This window comes from Tenrec ecaudatus, chromosome 1 (genome assembly GCF_050624435.1).
Source record: "Tenrec ecaudatus isolate mTenEca1 chromosome 1, mTenEca1.hap1, whole genome shotgun sequence".
NCBI classification, from domain to species: domain Eukaryota; kingdom Metazoa; phylum Chordata; class Mammalia; order Afrosoricida; family Tenrecidae; genus Tenrec; species Tenrec ecaudatus.
Genome location: NC_134530.1, coordinates 117,710,488 through 117,732,390, shown reverse-complemented (window position 1 = coordinate 117,732,390; position 21,903 = coordinate 117,710,488). Strand labels below are relative to the sequence as shown.

Here is a 21,903-nt window from a genome sequence, read left to right as displayed (position 1 = left end):
CCCCACTTACTTTGGAAAACAGGGCAAAGTCCTTTGACTTTTGGGAAAACTAAGTGTGCTCTTCCTGCAAGGTCAGATCACCTTCTTCCCTAGCCGCAGCCATTCCTGCCTCACTCATCCGCTGTCCGTTTTCCAGAAACATTTAAAAAATATGCTGTTCCCTGGTGGCCTGTGGTCTGTTTTCTTTTCTGTGTAGGCTTATAAACATTTTTATTCCTTTATTAGGTTGGTCTTGGGAGGGAAGGAAGATAAACAGATATGGTGAGACTCCAAGCAGAAACCTCTTTAATTTTATTTAAACCTTGTAATTTTTCTCTGATAAAGTACATGACTAACTCTTTCCCTATTATGCACTTTGAATTATTCTCTGTATGCTTCATTTATATATAGAATTTTACTATAATTTCTTACTTGTATAGTGTCTCCTGCTATTAGCTGTCCTTCCCTCATCCTCTATGCTGAGAGGCAGAGATTATGCTTTATCTTCTCGTTCGCATTTCAGACTGTGCTTGGAATGACAAGAGAAAAACAACAATAACAGGTGACTGATTGTTAGTAAGTTACCTTTTGTATAAGAGGCACTTTGGTAAGTGCTTTACATGTTATATTTATATGTCAGGTAGTATGAGAAACCCAAGTAACCACAAAAAAAGCATGCCATGGGTCGGTTCTGACCCACAGTGACCCTGTGGAACAGGCTAGACGGTTTCAAAGGTTTTCCAAGGCCGTGAATCCATGCACGAGCAGAACGACCCATCTCTCCCCCATGGGATGACTGACGGTCTTGAACTGCTGGCCTTGTAGCTAACAGTCCAGTGCTTCACCCAGGGTACCACCGAGGCTCTCAGGTAAGTGGCTTTCTGTTACATAAAGGAAGTCCAGAGTGGGGAGTTCACAATGGATGTGATAAAGGAGTGTCCAGCCTCTTTTTACCCTTCACTCTCCCACTCCTAATATGTGACCCTTATCCTCCCAGTGTGACTGCCTGAGCCCCAGCTATCATATCCAAGCTGGACAGAATGTAAACGGCGCACAGTAATCTCACGCACGCTTTTAAAAGCACTTCCAGAAGTCCCATATGACTTGCTTTTAACCACATGACCCTGTATAGCTGCACAGAATACTAGAGAATGTAGATTTTAACTTACCCTACCAGAATATGCACACCTTCCCATAATTGCTTCATATTTCCTTGCATCTATTCATATAGCTTTCATTTTCTTACATTTTAGAATGCTATTTTCCTAAGTCCCACTCAAGTTCAGCTCAAGGGCTACTTCCTCCCCAAGTCTTCTCAATGAACCTGCCCTATAAACCCTCGTCTTTGCACATGCAGATTCCCCAGAGAAGGTGTGGCCTGTAGTTAACGCTCCATGAGTATTTGTTGAATGATGCTTAAAATGTTTTATCTAAGGAGAGGAAGAAATTTTATTTATTCTGAATATTTTCTAAATTTCCTCGATGTACATGAATGCATTCATTAATTACAAATCTAGTTTGTAATCATGGTAGTAGGATAAATTTTAATTTGCATAGACTTTAAAAATCACTTGACTTAAAAGTGATATCTTGGCATATCTGTTAATAATTCAGAATATACATTTTAATGTATTCTATAGATTTATGTTAAAGAAAAATACGTGAGTTTGGTATATGCTTATGATATAAAACTGCTTAAGCATTTATATTTTGTTGCTTTTAGTTACTTTAGAATGGTTTCAGGTTTCAAATGGAAAAGTTGTTTTACTGATAAAAATATTCTCTTGGTCATGCTTCTAAGGCCCAGAAAACTCCTCTGTATAAATTACAGATGTTAAATGTTAAAGCTTTAGCATAATGGTGTGGTGGAGAAACTAGATGGTGCCCAGTTATCAGAAAGAATAGTGCCTGGGGTCTAAAAAGTTTATCTGCACATAAGCAGCCATCTGCGTGAGGAGTCAAACTAAGTCCGCATGGAAGGAGCCCACCAGCCAGTGTGATCCAGGGATTGTAAATAATGTAATCCAAATCCAAAGGAGGGAATGGTGTCGGAGCGTAAACTGAGCACATTCTGGTTTAGGAAGGCTCTGGATGACAGTGGAAGCCCCAAATCCATTTGCAGTTTCCACACAGATTTAGCCTCTGGCGAATCCCCTCCAACCATAGTCAAGAGATACAAATAGCCTTCTTATCAGACAGAAAGCGTTGTAGCCATCCATGACTGTAATAGATATAGTGAAAATGTGATCACTTATTTGATCTCCCTTTTGAGCCGTTGAAAAGTTGTTTCAGTTTAAGTTGTTTAAATTGTTTCAAACTTCTGGTGAATCCCCTCTAACCGTAGCTCAGACATGTGAAGACCCTCGCTGTCATGCAGAGTGCATTAGAACCGTGATTGTTACAGATGCAGTTAGGTTCAAATTGAACACGGTGTCCTTTGAGCTTCCTTTTGACCCATTTCAAAGTTCTCCTTCTCATTACAATTGAGGTTTTTCTCTATTTGATTTTGTTAGCTTTTTGTTTCTTTGTTTTGGTATGTTTTTCAGTATATGAAATTCAGGATGGCTGAAGCTAAAAGCACGGTCACTGGATTAGTGATTTTTGAGGGTGTGGCAAGCTAATAACAATGAGGACACGAAAGAAGAAAAGGTTCTAAAATTGCTGGTAGTGATGATTGTGCAGCTCTTCTGAATATGATTGAAATTTTGGATTGTCTAAATTGTAGATTATGTGACAATAATTGCTTTACAAACAAACAAAAAAGCCCCCTAGGGTTTATGTAACTTGGGGGCTTATTTTTGCCATTATAAAAATATGGATAGTTTTCTTTATTCTTTGGATTATCTCTGTTTTCCTAGGATAAATTTCTAGAAGCAGAATTATGATCACCAGGAGGCCCAATTTAAATGTTTATGTTTTATAATTTAAAACTGCTCATCATAAATACTAGGGGATAACCCCCAAACAGTATGTTTTCAAAGCTATTTATTTCAGTTTTTTTTGCAAAGCAACCTTATCATCTTCAAAGTTCTCACCATCACACTTAATACATTTAATACACTTAATACATTGCACTTAATACATTTGTCAAATCTGTGATTCCATTCTTGGAAACATTTTCAAACAGCACCTCCCTTCTTTTTTCTTCATCTCTTCCACGTGGTCAAATTGCTATCCTTTCATTCCCTCTGCATTAGCTGAAACAAAAGGAAGTCACACGGAGGAAGTTCAAGTGAGATTTGTCCCCAATCGACATTTCACTTATTTGAAATATGAAAAACACTCATACACTTGACTTTTTCCCCTAGCAATGTCCCTTTAAGCTTTGTTCAACATAACAACAGTTTATGCGGCAGTTTTCCTGAGCAGGAAACAAAATTTTATAGCCGCATCTTGTTCTCTTAAATTGGCCATCACACACGAAAAAACAAGGTTCGAGGAAACTGCCTTTATGGAAAAATTAACTACAACCAGAGAGAACTTTCCCAGGTGTGATAGTCACATAATCTAGTGTCAATTTGAGATACTTAAGAGCAGAGGGGTCGTAGCTTAATGACCTCATTTGGAGCCACTAAGGAGATAAATAGCTTGCTGGAGTCCAGACACTCCCTGTGAGACATTCCTTTTGATAAGACACATGGAGGTACACTAGAGCCCTGGAGTTGGAGGAGGCTCGTGGAGACCCCTGCCAGTGTTGAGGTGTCTCCACTACCATTGTATCCACGAGACTTTGCACCCACTGGCCTGTGTTCTTCCACATTCAGTGTCATTGCATGTGTTTCGTGTGTCTGAAGAGGAGTTTATAGATTGGTATCAGACATATGCGCTAATATCGGATTTATGAACTTGATCCGGACTGGACTGGGATGTTTTCTGAATATGCACTTATGTCGGACTTATGAACTTGATCTGGATTCGACTGGGATATTTTCTCAATTTTCAATTGCTCTTGTATACAGGGCTCTTAAGCACATATGAGTGTCTATCAATTTGTTTCTCTAGTCAATCTAGACTAACAACAGGCAACCTCACTGGGTACACTAACTCAGAGCTAGTTGCTTGATGCTCATCTGGCAGGAAAAATGTGTACTAGGAAAGCTCTGCTCCGCCCAGTGCAATTCCAGTTTTTTGTTTTTGTTTTTGGTACTCCTTTGTATATATCCACTAGACATAAAATTTTTTTTCTAGTAAATCGTATAATTTTAAAAACCCTTGTTATCTGATAGATCATGTTTACAAAACAATAAAGGAATATGACTTTTGCCCATTAATAAAATACACATGGCAGCAACAAGTGTTAATATGTGAGACAAGAGTAACACTGTTGGGGTTAAGGTTATGTGTCAGCTAGACTGGGCCATGAATCTCAGTGGTTTGGTTTTCCTGTGGCAGTTAAGTGATGATGTGGTCATCTTCCATTTTGTAATCTGAAGTGGTCACCTCCATTTATACAGTACACCGGTTTTCTCAAAACAACCTAGTGCTTAGAATCTAACCATGTTGATAAGTAAGGAGAGGATGTATGTATTAAGTATATTAGTGTTTTGCCATAGCTTGCTAGTGTTTGCCTCTTAAATTTGGGGGAGAAATGTGTGACATGAGGAGACTTTGAAAAGTTTGTGGAAAAATTAGTGAAAAGATAATGGAATTTTTTCATGAAATTTTGAAGCCCTTCATATATTGAAAACATTTTTTTTTACTTCTGCCAGGAGTCTTTTGTATATCTGGAAGTCTTGCAAAGGTACTGACTACCTTTGGCCAGATTATCCTTTCAAGGATGTCTGTGTAGCAAACAGCTTTTTAAAATAACGGTAATGTCTTCCTCTACGACAAAGCCCTTAAAACCCAAACTCAGGGACATAGAGTCAGTTCTGACTCATCGCAACCCTATCAGACAGAGTAGAACCACCACATTTGGGTTTCAGAGGCTTTATGGAGCAGAAAGCCTCATCTTTCTCCTGTGGAGTGTCTGTGGGGTTGGAACTGCTGCCCTTGAAGTGAGACTGCCCAGCGCAGCATACCCCACACCAACAAAGCTTAAATTGGTTCCCTAGACTTGGATTGCTTTCCTGAAAGCCACTGCATCTGTAGATGTTCTCTCTCCCTCTTCATGTTGACCTCTTGGGACTGGTGCTCAGGAAACATCAGTAATGATTGATAGTCTGGCTAATGCTACTGCTGTATCCGAGACCTCTGTCTTGACCTAGGAATCTTCTGCTAGCATTCGTGAAACTATGGCAGCCTAACCTCTTAGCTTGGGAGGAAAGTAAAATCCCAGATCCTCTCCGATCTTGAAAACTTCATTTCATTTCATGCTTTTTAGAATTTTTGGCCTCCTAAAATAAACATTTACCTGGACCTTCTATGAAAACGTGTGTGTGTGTGTGTGTGTGTGTGTGTGTGTGTGTGTTTTGGGTTGAGGCAGGTAGGTAACTCAACACTAAAAATGAATGAAACATGCAGGAAGTTCTCTTATGTTTTTTTCCTCATGGGCACACTACCATAAACTCCCACAATGCTTTACTATGGGCAGGAAGTTCGCTATTCTGTTGCTAGTCCAAAGTATCCATATGCCCTGTGACTTTTCAGTACCTCCCAGTCCTAATGTCTGTCCATTTGAACTGGTAAGTCATCATCTCATCACAGGGCCATGGACGCCTCTCCCCACCCTAAAGTGCTCAGCCCTCTGAACTCCTAAAGCCAATTTGCTCAGCTTTTGGGCTTTGGAGCCTTTGCTAGAAATTTGGCTACAACTGCCTCAATTTAGTTTTTGACCCGTGCTATTTGTTCAAGTCCAAAAATGACTACACTGAGCTAGTGCTTCAGATGCTAGCTGGTACGTTCTCCCAGTCTGTGGTGTGCTCCTAGTCCTCTGCTTCTGGATTCACCTCCGCTCCCTCCATCCCTCAGTTGCCATTTGAGTTCTGCGATCTCAGGCTGGCTCATTTTTATTCACTGCTCAGTGAGTGACTTGTTGGGGTACTTGGGAGCCACCGCTCACTTACTACCTTGTTCTTCCACCCTCCTGCATACGTCTTATTGAAGTTTTTCATAAGTATTTCTCATAAACTTTTGAGTCCTCAAATTTTAGATGGTAATTGTGTGTAGTCAAAAATAATTCTCAACTGTTGATAAATGTGTTTTTAGTAATCCTGTAACATTGGAGTGTAACTGTATTTCAGTAACTTATTAAACATATTTACATATTCCTTGCTAGACTACACTTGCTGCTTTGAAGGAAAATGCTGCTTCTGTTGAACATGAACTTTCAGAATTGCAAGAAGTAGAAAAGCAACGGAAAACCCTTACTGAAGTATATAAAACTCAGGTGATGATTGCACTGTTTTAGTATGGGAGATAACTTAAAGCATGTCATTTGCTTACAACAGAAATAAGCAGAATTGAGAGGTGATTCTAATTATTTTGTGGTAGAGTATATGATGTCCAATATTTTATAAACTCAAAACTTTTATGAACAGACAATTCTGGATTCAAACTCTGTGTAGATACTGGATATTTCTAAAAGTAAATTCAAACTCATTACACAAACTTTGATATGTACTTCATTGTTCTTGGATACATTTTACATCTTGTTTTTTTAGTAATAATGATTTAAAATTAGGATTCACTCCCAATAAATAAAGTGATTTATAATTTAGATTTTTTCACATAAAAGACCTAAAAAAGAATATATGGAAATATTATGCAATAGAGCATGTGTTCAATGGTAATTCATAGAAAATCTTTGTTTTATAAATGCAATACAGGAAATCCCCAGGTTACAACCTTCTAACTTACCGATAACTCATAATTGACTTTTAATGTTATGTAAACTGCCCTCATTTTTAAGTCATTTAAGAAAAAACCCTCACAAAAACTTCATCACAATCATCTTCACTGGCTGCACATGTGGCTTTTAATTAGATCACTGACAAGGCTCTCTTTGCACTGAAACCCCATAAAAACAGGAACAAGACCCACTGTCATCAAATTGATGGCAGCACATAGTATCCCTTTGTAGGATTTTTGAGACTAGATTTCTACAGATCAGAGAGCCTCATCTTTCTTCCTTGGAAGGCGTGGTGGCTTTGAACTGCCATATTTGAGGCACTGGCTTCTGTAAATAGAGCTCGGCTTTTTTTCTTTGCCTTCTCAGTTATATGTGGTTGGAGGAGAAGGAGGGAATAATAGGACTGAGTGGGGGTGTGGACTTGAAGCCGGCTCTGGAAAGGAACGCTGACCTGCAGACTTCATCGTATTCGGAGATTTTCTGGAAAGTCTAGAGCAGACAGCGGCAAACCTTTGAGATGGAAGAGCCGGTCCTTCCCCTCACATTTAAAACTCGTTTGTGAGTCAGAAATATATTTTACAAACGGACACCATCTTTATCTAATACTATCCATTCAAGCTTTTCCCTTTGACTCCAGAGCCACATGTATGTACTGAAAGAGCCACAGAAGGCTCTCAGGCCACAGTCTCCATACCCCAGCCTAGAAGTAGAGAGGACGGACAAGTCACTAAGGGGTATTAGAGCATTGAGTGGACACCATATTTAAAGAAGGGAAACATTAGATCAACGAATGAAGATATTGATGCAGAAATGATGATTTGTTAAAACTGAAAATATAAACCTTGCACCTTTTACTTCAAGTTATAATCCTGATAATTAAATTATTCATGGTGCTTGAATTGAATATTTCATTTTCAGGTACAAAAGTTGCAAGAAGCAGCTGAAATCGTGAAAAGCAGGCATGAAAATTTGCTACATGAAAATAAACAAATAACAAAAAACAAAGATAAAAAGTTAGAGAAAGTAAGTTTGAAATTTTAAATAATATTTATATCTTTTGTATTATCTGAATATTATACATAATCTCTAGCTTTGTTCATTGAAAAGTTATTTTGACCTAGGAATTGCTGGTTATTAACTTCTGTAGGAGTCGCTTTTATGAGGAAATAACATTTGTTTTTGTTTTTTATAAGCTTAAAATGTTTGTGTAAATTTATTTTCATTTTTTGCTTAATGTTTAGAAAAATAATTATAAAGAATGTTTACTTTTTCTAATGTAAAAGCAGGCACAACGTACTTGAAAATATGATTATATGTTGCCAAGTTTCATCAACCCTAAGTATGACAATTTGAAGTTTAAGTATTTGTTTATAAAACTGTGGTATCTTTAATACATTTCATTTTTAATCTAACCTTTTTTTTTAAAACGTTTTATTAGGGGCTCATACAACTCTTATCACAATCCATACATATACATACATCAGTTGTATAAAGCACATCTGTACATTCTTTGCCCTAATCATTTTCTTTTCTTTTTCTTCCTTTTCTTTTTTTACATTTTATTAGGGACTCATACAACTCTTATCACAATCCACACATATACATACATCAATTGTATAAAGCACATCCATACATTCCCTGCCCCAATCATTCTCAAAGCATTTGCTCTCCACTTAAGCTCTTTGCATCAGGTCCTCTTTTTTTTTTCCCCTCCCTCCCCACTCCCCCCTCCCTCATGTGCCCTTGGTAATTTATACATAGTTATTTTGTCATATCTTGCCCTATCCGGAGCCTCCCTTCCCCCCCTTCTCTGCTGTCCCTCTCCCAGGGAAGAGGTCACATGTGGATCCTTGTAATCAGTTCCCCCTTTACAACCCACTCACCCTCCACTCTCCCAGCATCGTCCCTCACACCCTTGGTCCTGAAGGTATCATCCACCCTGGATTCCCTGTGCCTCCAGTCCTCATGTGTACCAGTGTACAGCCTCTGTCCTATCCAGCCCTGCAAGGTAGAATTCGGATCATGGTAGTTGGGGGGAGGAAGCATCCAGGATCTGGGGGAAAGCTGTGCTAACCTTTTTTTTTTTGCTAGTAAATCTTTTGTGTCTGAAAAGCAGGTACATTTTCCCTGCTAGGTGCTTTTGTTAAATATTTTTTTGCGAATTTTTTTAAAGCACTATGTCCTTTTATTTCTATTATAGCAGACAAAGGAGAGGCAAGTTGTAAAGTTTGGGAGAACATTTTTAAGTGTTTACATGAAATCTCATCCCTCTTTGAGTCTTTCATGTGGTTTGGGTAAGAAAGCAGTGGATGGTGGAGGACACAGACTTTTGGCGAGAGCGGGCATGAGATGTTCCTGGCCAGTTTCAACCAAGTAGTAAGGTCACGGTCTGTGGGTCACCCCGTGATCTTGGGATGGTGAAGTCAGCCAGGCACCTTTGGGAAGAAGAGGTCAGACAAAACCCATTCGGTCTGTCAGACAGATGAGAACATGGGCTACTTTGTTAGGGATATTTTGTACCTGTGTTCAGCAGATCAGAAAAGAAACCGTTCATTTCATGACCTGGTTATGAAGCTGAGCAGTTCAAACCCATCAGCTGCTCCACAGGGAAGAATTTGAGGCTGCAATCTTAGAAATGCTATAGAGTCTACGTGTGAGTTGGAGTCAACTTGATGGCAGTGGGTTTCAGGTGATTGCTTTGGCGTTTGGTCTCCTCTTGCTCGAGAGGTATACGGCTGCAGATGTCTCTTCTTCAGCCAGGCAGCACGACACTGCAGAGAAAGCCCGGCTGTGGCCTGGGTCTTTCCAAAACTGTGCGGCCACAATGCTTTATCCTGGTCATCAAACCAGTTTTTCTTTTCAAGGAAATTCTTCTTTTTCATGTTCCTGCGTTTAAATCACCTAGCTTTCTCACATGTTCTACGCTGTTTAGGGGGGGGACGCCAGGTTATATTTTGCTCTAATCTAAGTTTTCACGAGCAAAGATCCCGGGTTGCGCACACCTATGGAAGTTCCTTGTCTCAGGAAGAGGGGCTGCTCTTCCTCCTTAGGAACAGAACATCCTAAGTGCTAAGTGGCTCATTATTTTTCCTTCATTAGCAGTACAAGCAGTTCTTAAGCTGGCTGCTTGTTATGTCACCACCAAAGTGGCACATCGGGGAATTGCTGCATCCATGGCCAGCAATTTAGATAAAAAATAGAGATGATTATTTTTCATAGTTAATGATCAAATTGCAGTGTAGTAGAACTGGTGATATTAGCTATCTTGTCAAGATATACAGTAAACCTCACTAAGACAGTCGACGTGGTGCTGCCTCAAATTACATCTCTGAATAAGAAGATTGGAGTAATTGGCAATTACTTTACAATTAGTGACTGTCTGGACAGTAAAATACTACCATAGTACCTTTGTTAGTAATAATACCCCATACTAATAGATGCTACTAATAACTCACTTCTCTGTGCAATTTATATCTATTTGCCCAACAAACTTTTGGAATAGGAATTAAAAACCCAACCTACTCTGCATGTTATTACTTTACTTGCCAGTCTAAACACTTACCGATTCATATTGTTTGGTTGACCGCTGTAATTGTTTAAGACTATGGTAGCTGAGTCCTTACAGACCTACAGACATAGCTATGCAAGTTCGCCAGTGTCTAAGAAAGCGAGGCTATTGATGCTGAATGTGTGATCTTGTGCTTCTTTCCCCCAATGCTTCGACTCAGATGAGAGGCCAGATGGATTCCCACCTTAAGGAGGTAGAGCACGTCCGCAATTCCTTGACGGCGGCGGAGCAGAGGCTTCAGGAGTGTCAGGAGAGTCTGCAGCGCTGCACGCGGAAATGCGCAGACCAGTCGCAGACCATTAGGGAGCTGCAGGGGCAGGTGTCGCAAGGCCCTTCTGACTTTTGCTGCCCGGGTTAAAGGAACGCTTTGAATGATTTCACCAGTCGAGGGCTCTCGTGCCAGGGTTTAAATTTTTTACTTCCATCGAAATTGATGGCTAGACTATCAGTCTCATGCAGTACTGTAATATTATTTAGTATAGTATGGTGAACAATTGGTAACTAATATTGCTCATGCACCTTTGTCTTACAATTGTGTGTGTGAATATTTGAACAAACAGTGATAAATAGCAAAGAAGAGGAAAGCTCCACTTGTGGCTATGTAAACATTCACAGTACTACATCCATGAGGGGGCTTGAAAAGTTTGTGGAAAACTCCATTGTGTTTTAATTCCATCTTCCACTATTTTTTTACCCCCTTGTTAACTCATTGTATATATTTACATATGTATTTTTAGTATCAGGATGAGGTCAAATATCTAAAGTAATTAGAGATTATTGAAATTATATTTTATGCCAAGTTTAGAGGAATTGTTTTTGGTCTTCTTTTAGTATTTATCGATACCTCTTCGTTAGCACATACAGAGTGGTTTGTCCCCTGCTACTTCCCATGTAGCCCTTTTAAGTTTTTTTAATCATTTTATTGGGGGATCATACTTATCACAATACATTCATCCATCCATTGTGTCAAGCACATTTGTACATCTGTTGGCATCATCATTCTCCAAACACCCTCTTTCTACTTGAACCCTTGGCATCAGCTCTTTATTTCCCCCCCCCTCCCCCTTCCTCCCTTACTCCCAAACCCTTGGTAATTATCACTATTTTTGTCATGCCTTACACTGTCTGATGTCTCTCTTCACCCACTTTTCTGTTTTCCATTCCCCAGGGAGGGGGTTATATGTAGATCCTTGTGATCAGCTCCCCCTTTCTATCCCACCTTCCCCTTATCCTCCTGGTATCACCACTCTCATTATTGGTCCTGAGGGGCTTATCTGTCCTGGATTCCCTGTGTTTAAAGCTCTTATCTGTACCAGTGTGCATCCTCCAGTAGAGCTAGACTGTAAGGCAGAACTGGAATCATGATAGTGGGGGGAGGAAGCATTAAAGAACTAGAGGAAAGTTGTATGTTTCATCATTGCTACACTGCATCCTGACTGGCTCGTTTCCTCCCCACGACCCTTCTGTAAGATGTCCAGTTGCCTACAGATGGGCTTTGGGTCTCCACTCCGCACTCCCCCTCATTCACATGCTTGATGTCTGATGCCTGATCCCATCGACACCTCGCGATCACACACGCTGGTGTGTTTTTTCTATGTGGGCTTGGTTGTTTTTCAGCTAGATGGCTGCTTATTTATCTTCAAGCCTTTAAGACCCCAGACGCTATATCTTTTGATAACTGGGAAAGCTTCCCAAACTATTTAATACCTGCTTTTGAAACTAAGGGAAGCATATTATCTCTTAGCCTGGACAATGATGTCTTTGGTTGATTTTTTTTAGATTGTATTGTCTGGCAAAAATATCTTTTTAACTTTAGTTATTATTTCATAGCTACTCAATTATCAATGATATCTTTATGTGAAGAAGAAATATATAAGAAATTTCAAATGCAGGAGATTAACACTGTTTAGCAGTTTCACTTTTCAACGTAATAAAACTAACATTCCAAAATATCGATCAATTTCCAAATTGACTAATAAAAACTTCGTTTAGAATGTTTTCATTGTCATTATCCTGAAAATTTCCAGTCGAGGATGTACATGAGGCAATATATACGTTTTTAAGTTTAAGCAGGAGTTTGTTAACCTGTGCTTTGCAATATCTTAGTGTCTTCCTGTGAAGGAGAAACAATACTGATGCTTCCTTGTTTCTTATGGTAGTAATGACAGTAAGTTATGTAGATATCTTTGGAAGGTGATTAGAAAGAAAATAACCCAGAAAGCATTTATTTCCCTTTTTTAGGTTGATGGAAATCAAAATCTTTTGACAAACCTGTCTCTGGAAGAGGAAAATTCTCTCATTCAGCTGAAGTGTGAAAGCCTTACACAGTAAGCATTCAATTGACTTAAAATTGCTGTCACATTTTTTTAATGCCCTACAATTTTAAAGTATTTCTTTTTTGTAAAAAGAAAATTAGAAGAGATGGATGCAGAAAATAAAGGGCTTGAAGAGAAGCTGGCTGACCAAGAAGTCTGCCTGACACGCTGCCACCTGCACTTTAAAGAGAAGTCCGCAGAGTATATAGCATTGGCCCGCCAGCTGGAAGCGGCGTTGGCAGAGGGAAGACAAAAGGTACGTGGGCCTAGATTGAGAAGCTGTTTAGCTGGCTTACCAGAGAATCTTTGGCGGCTCATATTACCCAACTGCAGTCATTGTTTTCATCCTGATGGCAGGGTGAAGCGGGCAATTACATTTGCTATTCTTTACCTATGTATTTCTTGGGCTGAAGTTAGCCTGATAGAAAGGGATGCTGTGCCGGGTCCATGAGCCTTGGTAGTGCAGGGCTTCACACGGTCAGTGACCAGTGAGAGGCTGGGACCACCAGCCGCTCCTCGGGAGAAAGATGTGGCAGTGTGTATCCATACATACGGACAGCCCTTGGGAAGTTCTGCAGAGTCACTGTGAGTCAAAATCAACACAGTGGCAAAGTGTTTTTAGTGTGTCACATTTCTGAGTGAGTCTCTCCTTCATTTTTAATAGACTCAAAGTGAACTTGGAAGTTATTAAAAAAAAGAGTGAGTGTGTCACATTCTGAGTGAGTCTCTCCTTCATTTTTAATAGACTCAAAGTGAACTTGGAAGTTATTAAAAAAAAAAAAGAGTGGTCTTGCAAGGAGGCTCCGTAAATGTAGCTGTCTCTCACCCTGACCCACACCCAGCTGGAATTTTTGAGAATAAAATCTCCCATGCTTCATGCAAGCGCAGTAAGGACTGATGGACTTACATCTGGTTTTAAGAGTGAAGAATGGACAAGACACATGCCCTTCTTAACCAGCGGTTGTGCCCTTCTGAGACACTGTCCCCCTCCTCTCATTGCAGAATTGAGGGTGAGTGGTAAGAGTTAACGTCTTGGTGACTCAGGGTCAGAGTGTTTCTGTGTCTTCTTGAGGTGAGTCCCAGCCTGGGGTTCTCCTGAGTTGCCCCCAATCTAGACCCTGAGGACCAATGGGGCAGAATGCCTATTGATCCTGCAGTCCGAGGACAGGATTCATTCAAAGCCATGTTCAGTTATCGAGAGAGAGACGAAGAGAAGGATTGCTGGGAGCTGCCTTTCCAGAGCTGCCTCCCAGCGCTTGAGGCATGTGGCCACTCTCAGCACCCGCCGCTGGACTTGACTGCTCTCTCTCATGCTCAGATTCAAGTCAGAAAGAAAAACCCTACTTCAATGAGGAGCGTGCTCCTCACTTAGTGACCTCCTTTTGGCTCCTAAGCTATTTTCCAAAAGACCAGCCAAAGTGTCTGGAAGCTGTAAATAGAACCTGCAAAGCACTACTGAAGGCCAACAGTAGTTACACCTCAGTGCCAGGCTTGAGGCTCTAAGAAAACTTCCACAACCTGTATCTATCAAGAGAGGCGTTTATTTTTTTTAAAGAATAATAAAAACGGTTGTGATAAAACTCAGTGAGTTGTAAAGCCCAATTCCCTTTTTTTTTGGCAGATATTGATGCAAAAATGCATACAGGCAAGAATTAAATTTCAGTTAACTCCATGCAGTTAACAGTTCATGTGTATCTGGCCGTATCAGGCAGTCTGTTAAATGCTTGAGATGTGAAGATGAATGTGCCTTGGCCTCAGCGTGCAGGACACTCACAGCCTAGTAGGCAGATAACAGGTCATCAAAGCACGTCGTGGCTACTGTAGAGGAGAGTCCAAGTACACCAAACCCAGACTCACTGTCACGGAGTCGAGTCTTACTCAGAGACCCTATAGCAAAGATCAGAACCGTCGCTGTGGGCTCCTGAGTCTGTAACTCTCTCTTTACAGAGACAGAAACCCCCATCTTTGTCCCAGGGAGTGGCTGTGACTTTACAGGGAACAGTTCAACCAGTGACCTATTAACCCCCTAGTGGTTATTTCGGTAAGAGCTGGGGAGAAATGGGTCAGGAGAAATTCAATAAGAGATAAATTTATGAAACGATTTACAAACCTCACCCTCCCATCACATGGACTACAATGGGAACTGGACTTCAATTCTTTTCTGACACATTGCACCCTGACCCAGGGCAAGCTCTCTAAGCTTTAGTTTCTTGATAGGTAAAATGGGGCAGTGCATTTCCTTATAGAATTGAATGATGTTAGCAAGAGACCAATGTCAATTCCAACTCATGGTCAGCCTATATGGGGGTTTGGAGATTGTAAATCTTTACAGGAACATGCAAACTCATCATTTCTCCACAGAACTGCTAGTGGGTTTGAACCACGGACTCTGTATTTATCAGTCCAGTCACCGCACCACCAGGGCCCCTGATCCATCCCCTAATGACTCTCAAATTTATATTTTCAGTCTAGACCTCTTTCCCCTGAAATCCACTTATGTATCCACATACTGATTTGCATTTCTACTTAACACAGCTATCCCCCATTTAATGTCTCTGAAACTGAACTCTTAATCCCCAATCAAGTTAACATAAAATAGCCCTGAAGTATGGCTTTTGTACCATCAGTATCGCAAATATATTTCGAACAAAGTGGATTTTGAGGACAGGTTGTAGACTAAAAGTTAGGCAGTAAAGCATGCTGTCCGCAGTAGAGATGCAGACTGGTTGCTCAGCTCCACGAGCCCTTTGGAAGGTGAAAAGGACTCAGGCTCAGCCTCGGTTGCTGCTGGTGTTAGGTGCCATTGAGTCCTGCACCATCCTCACAAATGTTTTTACGTTGGAGCCCATTGTTGCAGCCACTGAGTCAATCCACTTAAGGTGAGGGCCTTCCTCTTTTGCAGTGCCCCTCTATTTTACCAAACATGATGTCCTTCTCCAAGGACTAATCTCTTGTGACCACATGCCTAAAATACGTGAGACAAAGTCTGGCCATCCTTGCTTCCAAGGAAAGTTCTAGTTGTACCGCCAGGACAGATTTGTTTGTTCTTGTGGCAGTACATGGTACTGTCAGTATCCTTTGCATAATTCAGATGCATAGATTCTTCTTTCATCTTCCCTGTTCCATGTCCAACTTTCACATGCATATGAGGCCATTGAAAGTATCACAGCATGGGTCAGGCACACCTTAGTCTTCAAAATAAAACCCCTGCTTTCCAGCAGTTTAAAGAGGTATTGTATGGGAGATTTACCCAGTGCATAGCACCATTCAATTGCTTTAACTTAAAGACTTTGTAAACACCAGTAACTTTCAGGTTCCTTCCCCAAAGTGCTCAGAGACCTCAGAGTTGTGTCCGCCCTCTCCTTTCTGCCCTGCTGCAGTAGAATATGAAACTATCTAGCTTCTGCTCATGTGAGAAGTCCCATCACTGCCCAGCCACCATTGTCTGCCACGAGGGAGCAGTGTTGCTCTGTCATTTACAACACATTCTCTACTTCTTTATATAGGTTCTCATAGTCCTTGGAATGGCCACGCAGAACTCACAGCCAATTCTCATGATTATAGGACTTGAAGTTAGCAGGTTACAATGCAAGTGACCTGAGAAATGCTCAGGATGTAGTTGTTCAGCCAGCACATGCTACAGAGCCTACCATAAAGGACATATCACCGTGCCATAAACCTGAACTTGAAGGCAATCAGCTCAAGCACCATGTGTCAGTGAAAGGGCTGCCCCACTCCATGCCTCAACCGGAAGGAATTCCAGTTTGCCTCCTCAGTTAGTAAGCCCTACTCCCCCAATTAAGTGCCCAAAGGCATCCCACTCCCCAAACCAGTTTCCTGCCCCCATGTCACTGAGCTTTACACTCTCTGGGCAGGAAGTCTTCTTCCATTTCTTGCTGTGGGTCCTGGTTGTGTTGCTGGCCCTCTGATGTAACAACTGTCTTCTGGACCCAGGAGGTTCCCTGCACAGGGATCTCAGGGTCCAGAGGATTGCCCTCCACTCCTGCTTGTTGTTGGTAGTAAGATTCCCCCACCCTGCTTCTCATTGGGCTCATTTCGTATGCAGCAAGGTGGCATTCACAATGAGCCTATTGGCAGTTACTCACAGGGGAAGCCTATCAGTGTCTCTTACCCAGAACCACGCAGGATAAGGTGATTTGGTGGGAGTTACAGCGACTTTGTCCAGGAAGGCATGCCAAATACATAATTTGCTGCCTCTGCAAGTGCCAAGGAAACAGGTAATTGTCCTGTGAGAGTTTTTTTTCCCATAACTGTTGACGTCTCCAGCATCCTTCAATCTGTGCCTTGGAATTTATGGAGGAAAAAAAGGTCTTTGTAACTTTTTAATAATAACTTAGAATTCAGTGCATGGAAAGACATTAAAACAGTCCTACCCACTATCTCCTTACTAGATCATGACTCCACTCTCCTTCCTGTGGCTCCAGCCCATCATGCTTGCAAATAAAACATAATCTCTATCATAACTGAATCCTCTGATGAACATGGCTAAACTGAGTTTTCTTCTAACTTAAGCTATCAGAGAAATGTGGAAGCTCAAAGTAGACCACTCGAAATGAATGAATTATCTAAAAGAAACTGTTTCTCCTTCTTTGAGTTTGTGAAGTTTCTACAGCACCACCCAACCCCAAATTCCATTTATCTAAACCTATAATCAGCATTTAATAAGTGCTTTCTGCTTTCCACCACAGCTCTAGACACTATGGTGAATGTCAATATGGTGAAAACATGGCATTAGTCTCAGTAGGTTATTAGAATATGCTGTTTGGGAAACACCTACCTATGTTACACAGCAGTGGAAATATATGCATTTATACCTCTTCCATCTCAAGCAGATCCTTAAGAGTGTAAAGATGAATTTAAATACTTACATGTGTTTCCTCAACATAGAGCTTTTTAAAACATTATTTAAATTAGTTAACATCCAATGAGTTAAAATTTTGGGAAAAGGTTAATATAACCTTTTGTCATATGTTAAAGAAAGCACATTTAGTTATTTTACTCTTAATAAAAATTACAGGTTTCTGAAGAAATAGAGAAAACGTCGTCTAGAGAGAGAGCTTTACAAATTAAAATATTAGATTTGGAAACTGAGCTTAGGAAAAAAAATGAAGAACAAAATCAACTTGCTTACAAATTTCAAAGTGTAAGTATTAACACAACTTCATATTATCATATAAAATATATTAATGTTTAACTTTCTTGCCCTGTAGTTTAGTCAGTTAGATAAAGTAGGATGTGAGGGAAGTCAGGGATATTGATTTACTGATAATATTAAAAATGACAAATGATATCTGTGATAAAAATAAAAATGTCAAGAGCAGGCCAAATAATTCATTATCCTGCCTGCTTGGTAACATCTATTACATTTCTCCCAAATCTCATCAAGTCTTTTAGTTGCATGTTACTTTTGCATGACAGCTGCTTAGTGAAAGTTACACAGATAATCCGCTTATTTCAACTTTTATTCTTATATCAGTCTTACATAATTAATGTTATGTTTTAGACGGGTAGGCATTGGTTTGAGGCAAATTTTCAGTATTATCACATCTGCTTATGGGATGGAAGATATTGTCAACTCAGCCATGAAATGAGAATACCAAACTAGCTGTGTCTAATTACTTTTTAAATTAAAAACCTAAATATTTATGAAATAGGCATTTGGCATAGATAACTCTGGAGGCTGGCCCTATTCTCGACTGGCTTACCTGACAGCCATCGGCTTGATCGTCACCGAGAGGGTGGCGGTACTTCATTTTTACCAGGAGCCACGGATTGTGTGAAAAGTAATTTTCATTCTCAAGTGTCCAAAAAGTTGAAAAACTAAATGGCTCCAAAGTGAGTTGATTTTTGGCATGCACCATTACATTGATTTTATCGCCATCAAAAGTTTCACGGCAATTTAACCAGAACAAAGCATTATCACTTAATTTAGCACTAGCCGTCCCTATATGTCTCAGTTAAAAACCCAAGCCATCAAAAACATAAAACTCACCAAGTTCCTGATATTGTCTAATATGTCTGATGCCCCTTTTGCCATGGAAGCCTCTGAAAAACTGAAATGTGGTTTCTGTGAGCAAGTGGACTTTGGTGTAATGTTTCCAGTACTTAGCTGTAGCTGCTCCATAAATAGGTGTAATGTTTGTTAACCCTGGTGGTTTTTCAGTAATAAAAAGCTAGAGTTCTGAACGTAGGTTTAGCGTCAGCTAGACTGCACATTGCAGAAAATGAACTGGCTAAGGGTGTTGTAACTGTGTAACTGGTAAGATGTGTTTCGACCCGCGCAGCAGCCAGTTCTGTGGCTGCACTGTGTTTACTTTGTACATGTGGGTTAGTCCCAGCTTTCGATTGTGAAGTACCTGGAGAACCCGGCTCATTGTTAATTAAGTCCTGGCGTCTTCCACCGTGTCCTGCGCACAGCAGCAGGTCCATGCAGGCTTTCTAGCCGGGTCCCCAAAGGCGGGCCTTGTGGACCAAGAGGCCCCCGGTGACCTCGGCAGCGTCCCCTCAAGCTGGATGGCTTTGGAGTCCTATTTTATAGGCATGGTTTGCATTCTGACCTACAATAGAGACTCGCTTGCTTTGATTTCTCTCTCTCTCTCTGCAAATTGATCCGTAAAGATTCTCTGTGCCTATTCTTTGACTTTGTATAGCCCAGCCTAGCTTCATACTACCCCCTTCTCCTAACTGGCATGGCTCCTTTCGAGACAGTGTCAGGCATCACTGAAACCTTGATATGAAGGAAGCAGAAGCCTGTCAAGGTGGTATTTGCAGCCTGTCTTTATCTAAAGCATTTTCTATGATCAGATCTATTTAAGAATTTATACGCAACTGAATAAAGATGTATTGGGTTTTTACTTGTTCCCTAGTATTAGGATTTCTTTTTATTGGTTAACGGATTCTAAAAGTAGAATGTTTATGTTGTTAAAACTAGAATTTAAGTGCATTTTAAGACAGTAAATATCACTTTTATGTTATAAAATAAAAATTTTAGACTGAGGAAATAGCACAAAAAAATCTAGGATTAAAATATATCATGTTAAACCTATTGGAGATTAATTATGGCACTTTAAATATAAGCCAACTAAGCTAATTGTGTTAAATATGTAATAATTTAGGACTATGTGAATGTGCTACTACAAGCTTTTCTATAGTAGAGATCAAGCATGTTTGTACTTAATCTTTTAAGGAAATATAAATTCTAAGATCAATAATGATTACATTAGATGTGTGAGAATCTTTTCTTTAACACGTTAAAAATAATGTACTTAATGTCTGTATATTTTATATTATGATTGTCCTTTGATACGAATGCCATTATTAATCATCTTCATTTATTTTTTATTTAGAAAGCACAACATCAGGAAGTATGTTTGAAAGAAGTACAACATAGTCTTGAGAAGTCAGAGAATGAAAATGAGAGTATTAAGAATTATTTGCAGTTTCTTAAAGCTTCTTATGTAACTATGTTTGGGTAGATTGTTAAATTCATTTTCTATAAGCAATAAGCTTTTACTATGAGTCTGAAAAATGATTAATTAATATACATATATATATATCCTGCTATTATATAATTAATGGATGGTAGTATTCGAGATTTTATACAAAGCTTTTTAAAGCATAATTTATTATCCAATCAACACTTTAAGATGAGATAAATGCTAGAAATCCTTTTGATTTAAATAAAGAAAATCTATGATATTGTTTTTTTTAAATTTGTTAATAGTTTATAAAAATAAAATGTTTAACTCTGGTTTAATTTTTATTTAAATCATATTAAATTTCCAGAATACATTTTACCCATACATACAAAAGAAACCAGATTATTCTTTGATTATTGGTGGCTACCATTCAAGTGAATTTGTAGTTTGTCTAGGCCAATTATGACCCATTAAGTAATATCATTGCCATTGATTCTGACTCATAGTGGTCCTGTAGGACAGGCAGGAGCAGCCTCAAAGGGTTTTCTAGACTGCAGTCTTTACAGAAGCAGGAGACCAGGCCCTTTTTCTCGTGGAGATGCTGATGGGTTTGACCTGCTGTCCTTTCACCAAGCGCTTAACCATTGTGTTACCACATGAGCCAAATATAGGATTTTAAGTAGTGAGTAAAATTGATTCACACTGTGGTGCTGTACATATTTATGTAATAAGGGAAGAATCTGAATTTCAGATTTTGTTTAAGATATGATTACATACTTTCTAAAGATCCCAAGTATCTCAGTATACTTACTGTTTCAAGTACAAGCAAATATACCTATGTAACACAGTGACAGTGACAGATGAAAGTGCACTCTGATTGTCTAACATAGACTCAATAGCACTGAGTTTGGTTTTGGAGCTTAGAGATCTTAAGCTATCTCCAATAATGTCAGACGGTCACTAACATCACATGAAGAAAGAACAAGAGGCGGTGGTGGTTGGAGAGCCTGGATATCCATTCTGTGTAAAGAAACAACACATACCCATGTATTTTCATCTGTCACTTGCTATCGGACAGGGTGGAACCACACTGGGGGTTTCCGAGACTGTAACTGTGTGTGGGTTGAAAGATGTATCTTTGCCCTGCTAAAGCCTCTAAGTTAACTACAAGATTAGAGGGAAACAACTTGGCCCACCCGATCCAGGGCAGACTCGAATGGCAAGCATTCTTAATACAAAGACACTTCAGGATAAGTTGTTTCTTGTTAATTCCCCAGACCTGTGTCTTAGCCCTTCATCAAGTGGTAGTGATTCCTCTTTGGCCATGGTTTGAGAGCTATTTGTTTAAGGAAGTCAAAGATCGCTCCACGAGGCAGACAGCACTTTGTAGTCTCAGCCTGTGAACAGAGTTCAGTCTCTCCAGAATGTCAGTTCACATTGCTCCTCCCTGCTCCACTCACACCTAAAACTGCCTACTCTACTATGCCTTACCAATAGCTTTTCTTTGGAGTATTTTCCTTAAAATAGCAAAATACAGTAATGTTAGAAACTAGTCACATTTTTTTGCTAGAAATTAGTAATAAGAATAGGATTTACTTCCTTGTGTCTTCAAGCACCGTATTTGCTGTTCCAAATGCGTGCTTTAACCCTTGTGGGCCTTTCTTCTTCTAAGGCAAGAGTACCTTAGGATGCTCTTGCAAAAGGAGACGGAGGCTCTTGAGGAAGGCTCTGTAGACTATCAGCTCTTTCGTAGCTTCGCCCCTACACAGTACCTGATATCTAGCAGCCCTAAAAGAGCAAACCGGCAAGACA

The 21,903-nt window shown here is 39.9% G+C and overlaps 1 protein-coding gene across 5 annotated transcripts in view; it reads left to right on the top strand.

The window, feature by feature from the left end:
• Window positions 1-20,384, top strand: part of ODF2L (outer dense fiber of sperm tails 2 like) — a 62,634-nt gene extending 42,250 nt beyond the window's left edge. The window contains exons 10-16 of one of the 5 annotated variants that reach the window (XM_075557970.1): window positions 6,197-6,307; window positions 7,688-7,792; window positions 10,498-10,656; window positions 12,579-12,664; window positions 12,746-12,908; window positions 17,691-17,816; window positions 20,020-20,384. In XM_075557970.1, the coding sequence (XP_075414085.1) occupies window positions 6,197-6,307; window positions 7,688-7,792; window positions 10,498-10,656; window positions 12,579-12,664; window positions 12,746-12,908; window positions 17,691-17,816; window positions 20,020-20,148 (879 nt within the window). In that variant the 3' untranslated portion in view covers window positions 20,149-20,384. The remainder of the gene's footprint in view (window positions 1-6,196; window positions 6,308-7,687; window positions 7,793-10,497; window positions 10,657-12,578; window positions 12,665-12,745; window positions 12,909-17,690; window positions 17,817-20,019) is intronic. The other 4 variants (XM_075557948.1, XM_075557938.1, XM_075557957.1 and 1 more) reach the window with 4 other exon arrangements.
• The last annotated feature ends 1,519 nt before the right edge of the window (window positions 20,385-21,903 follow it).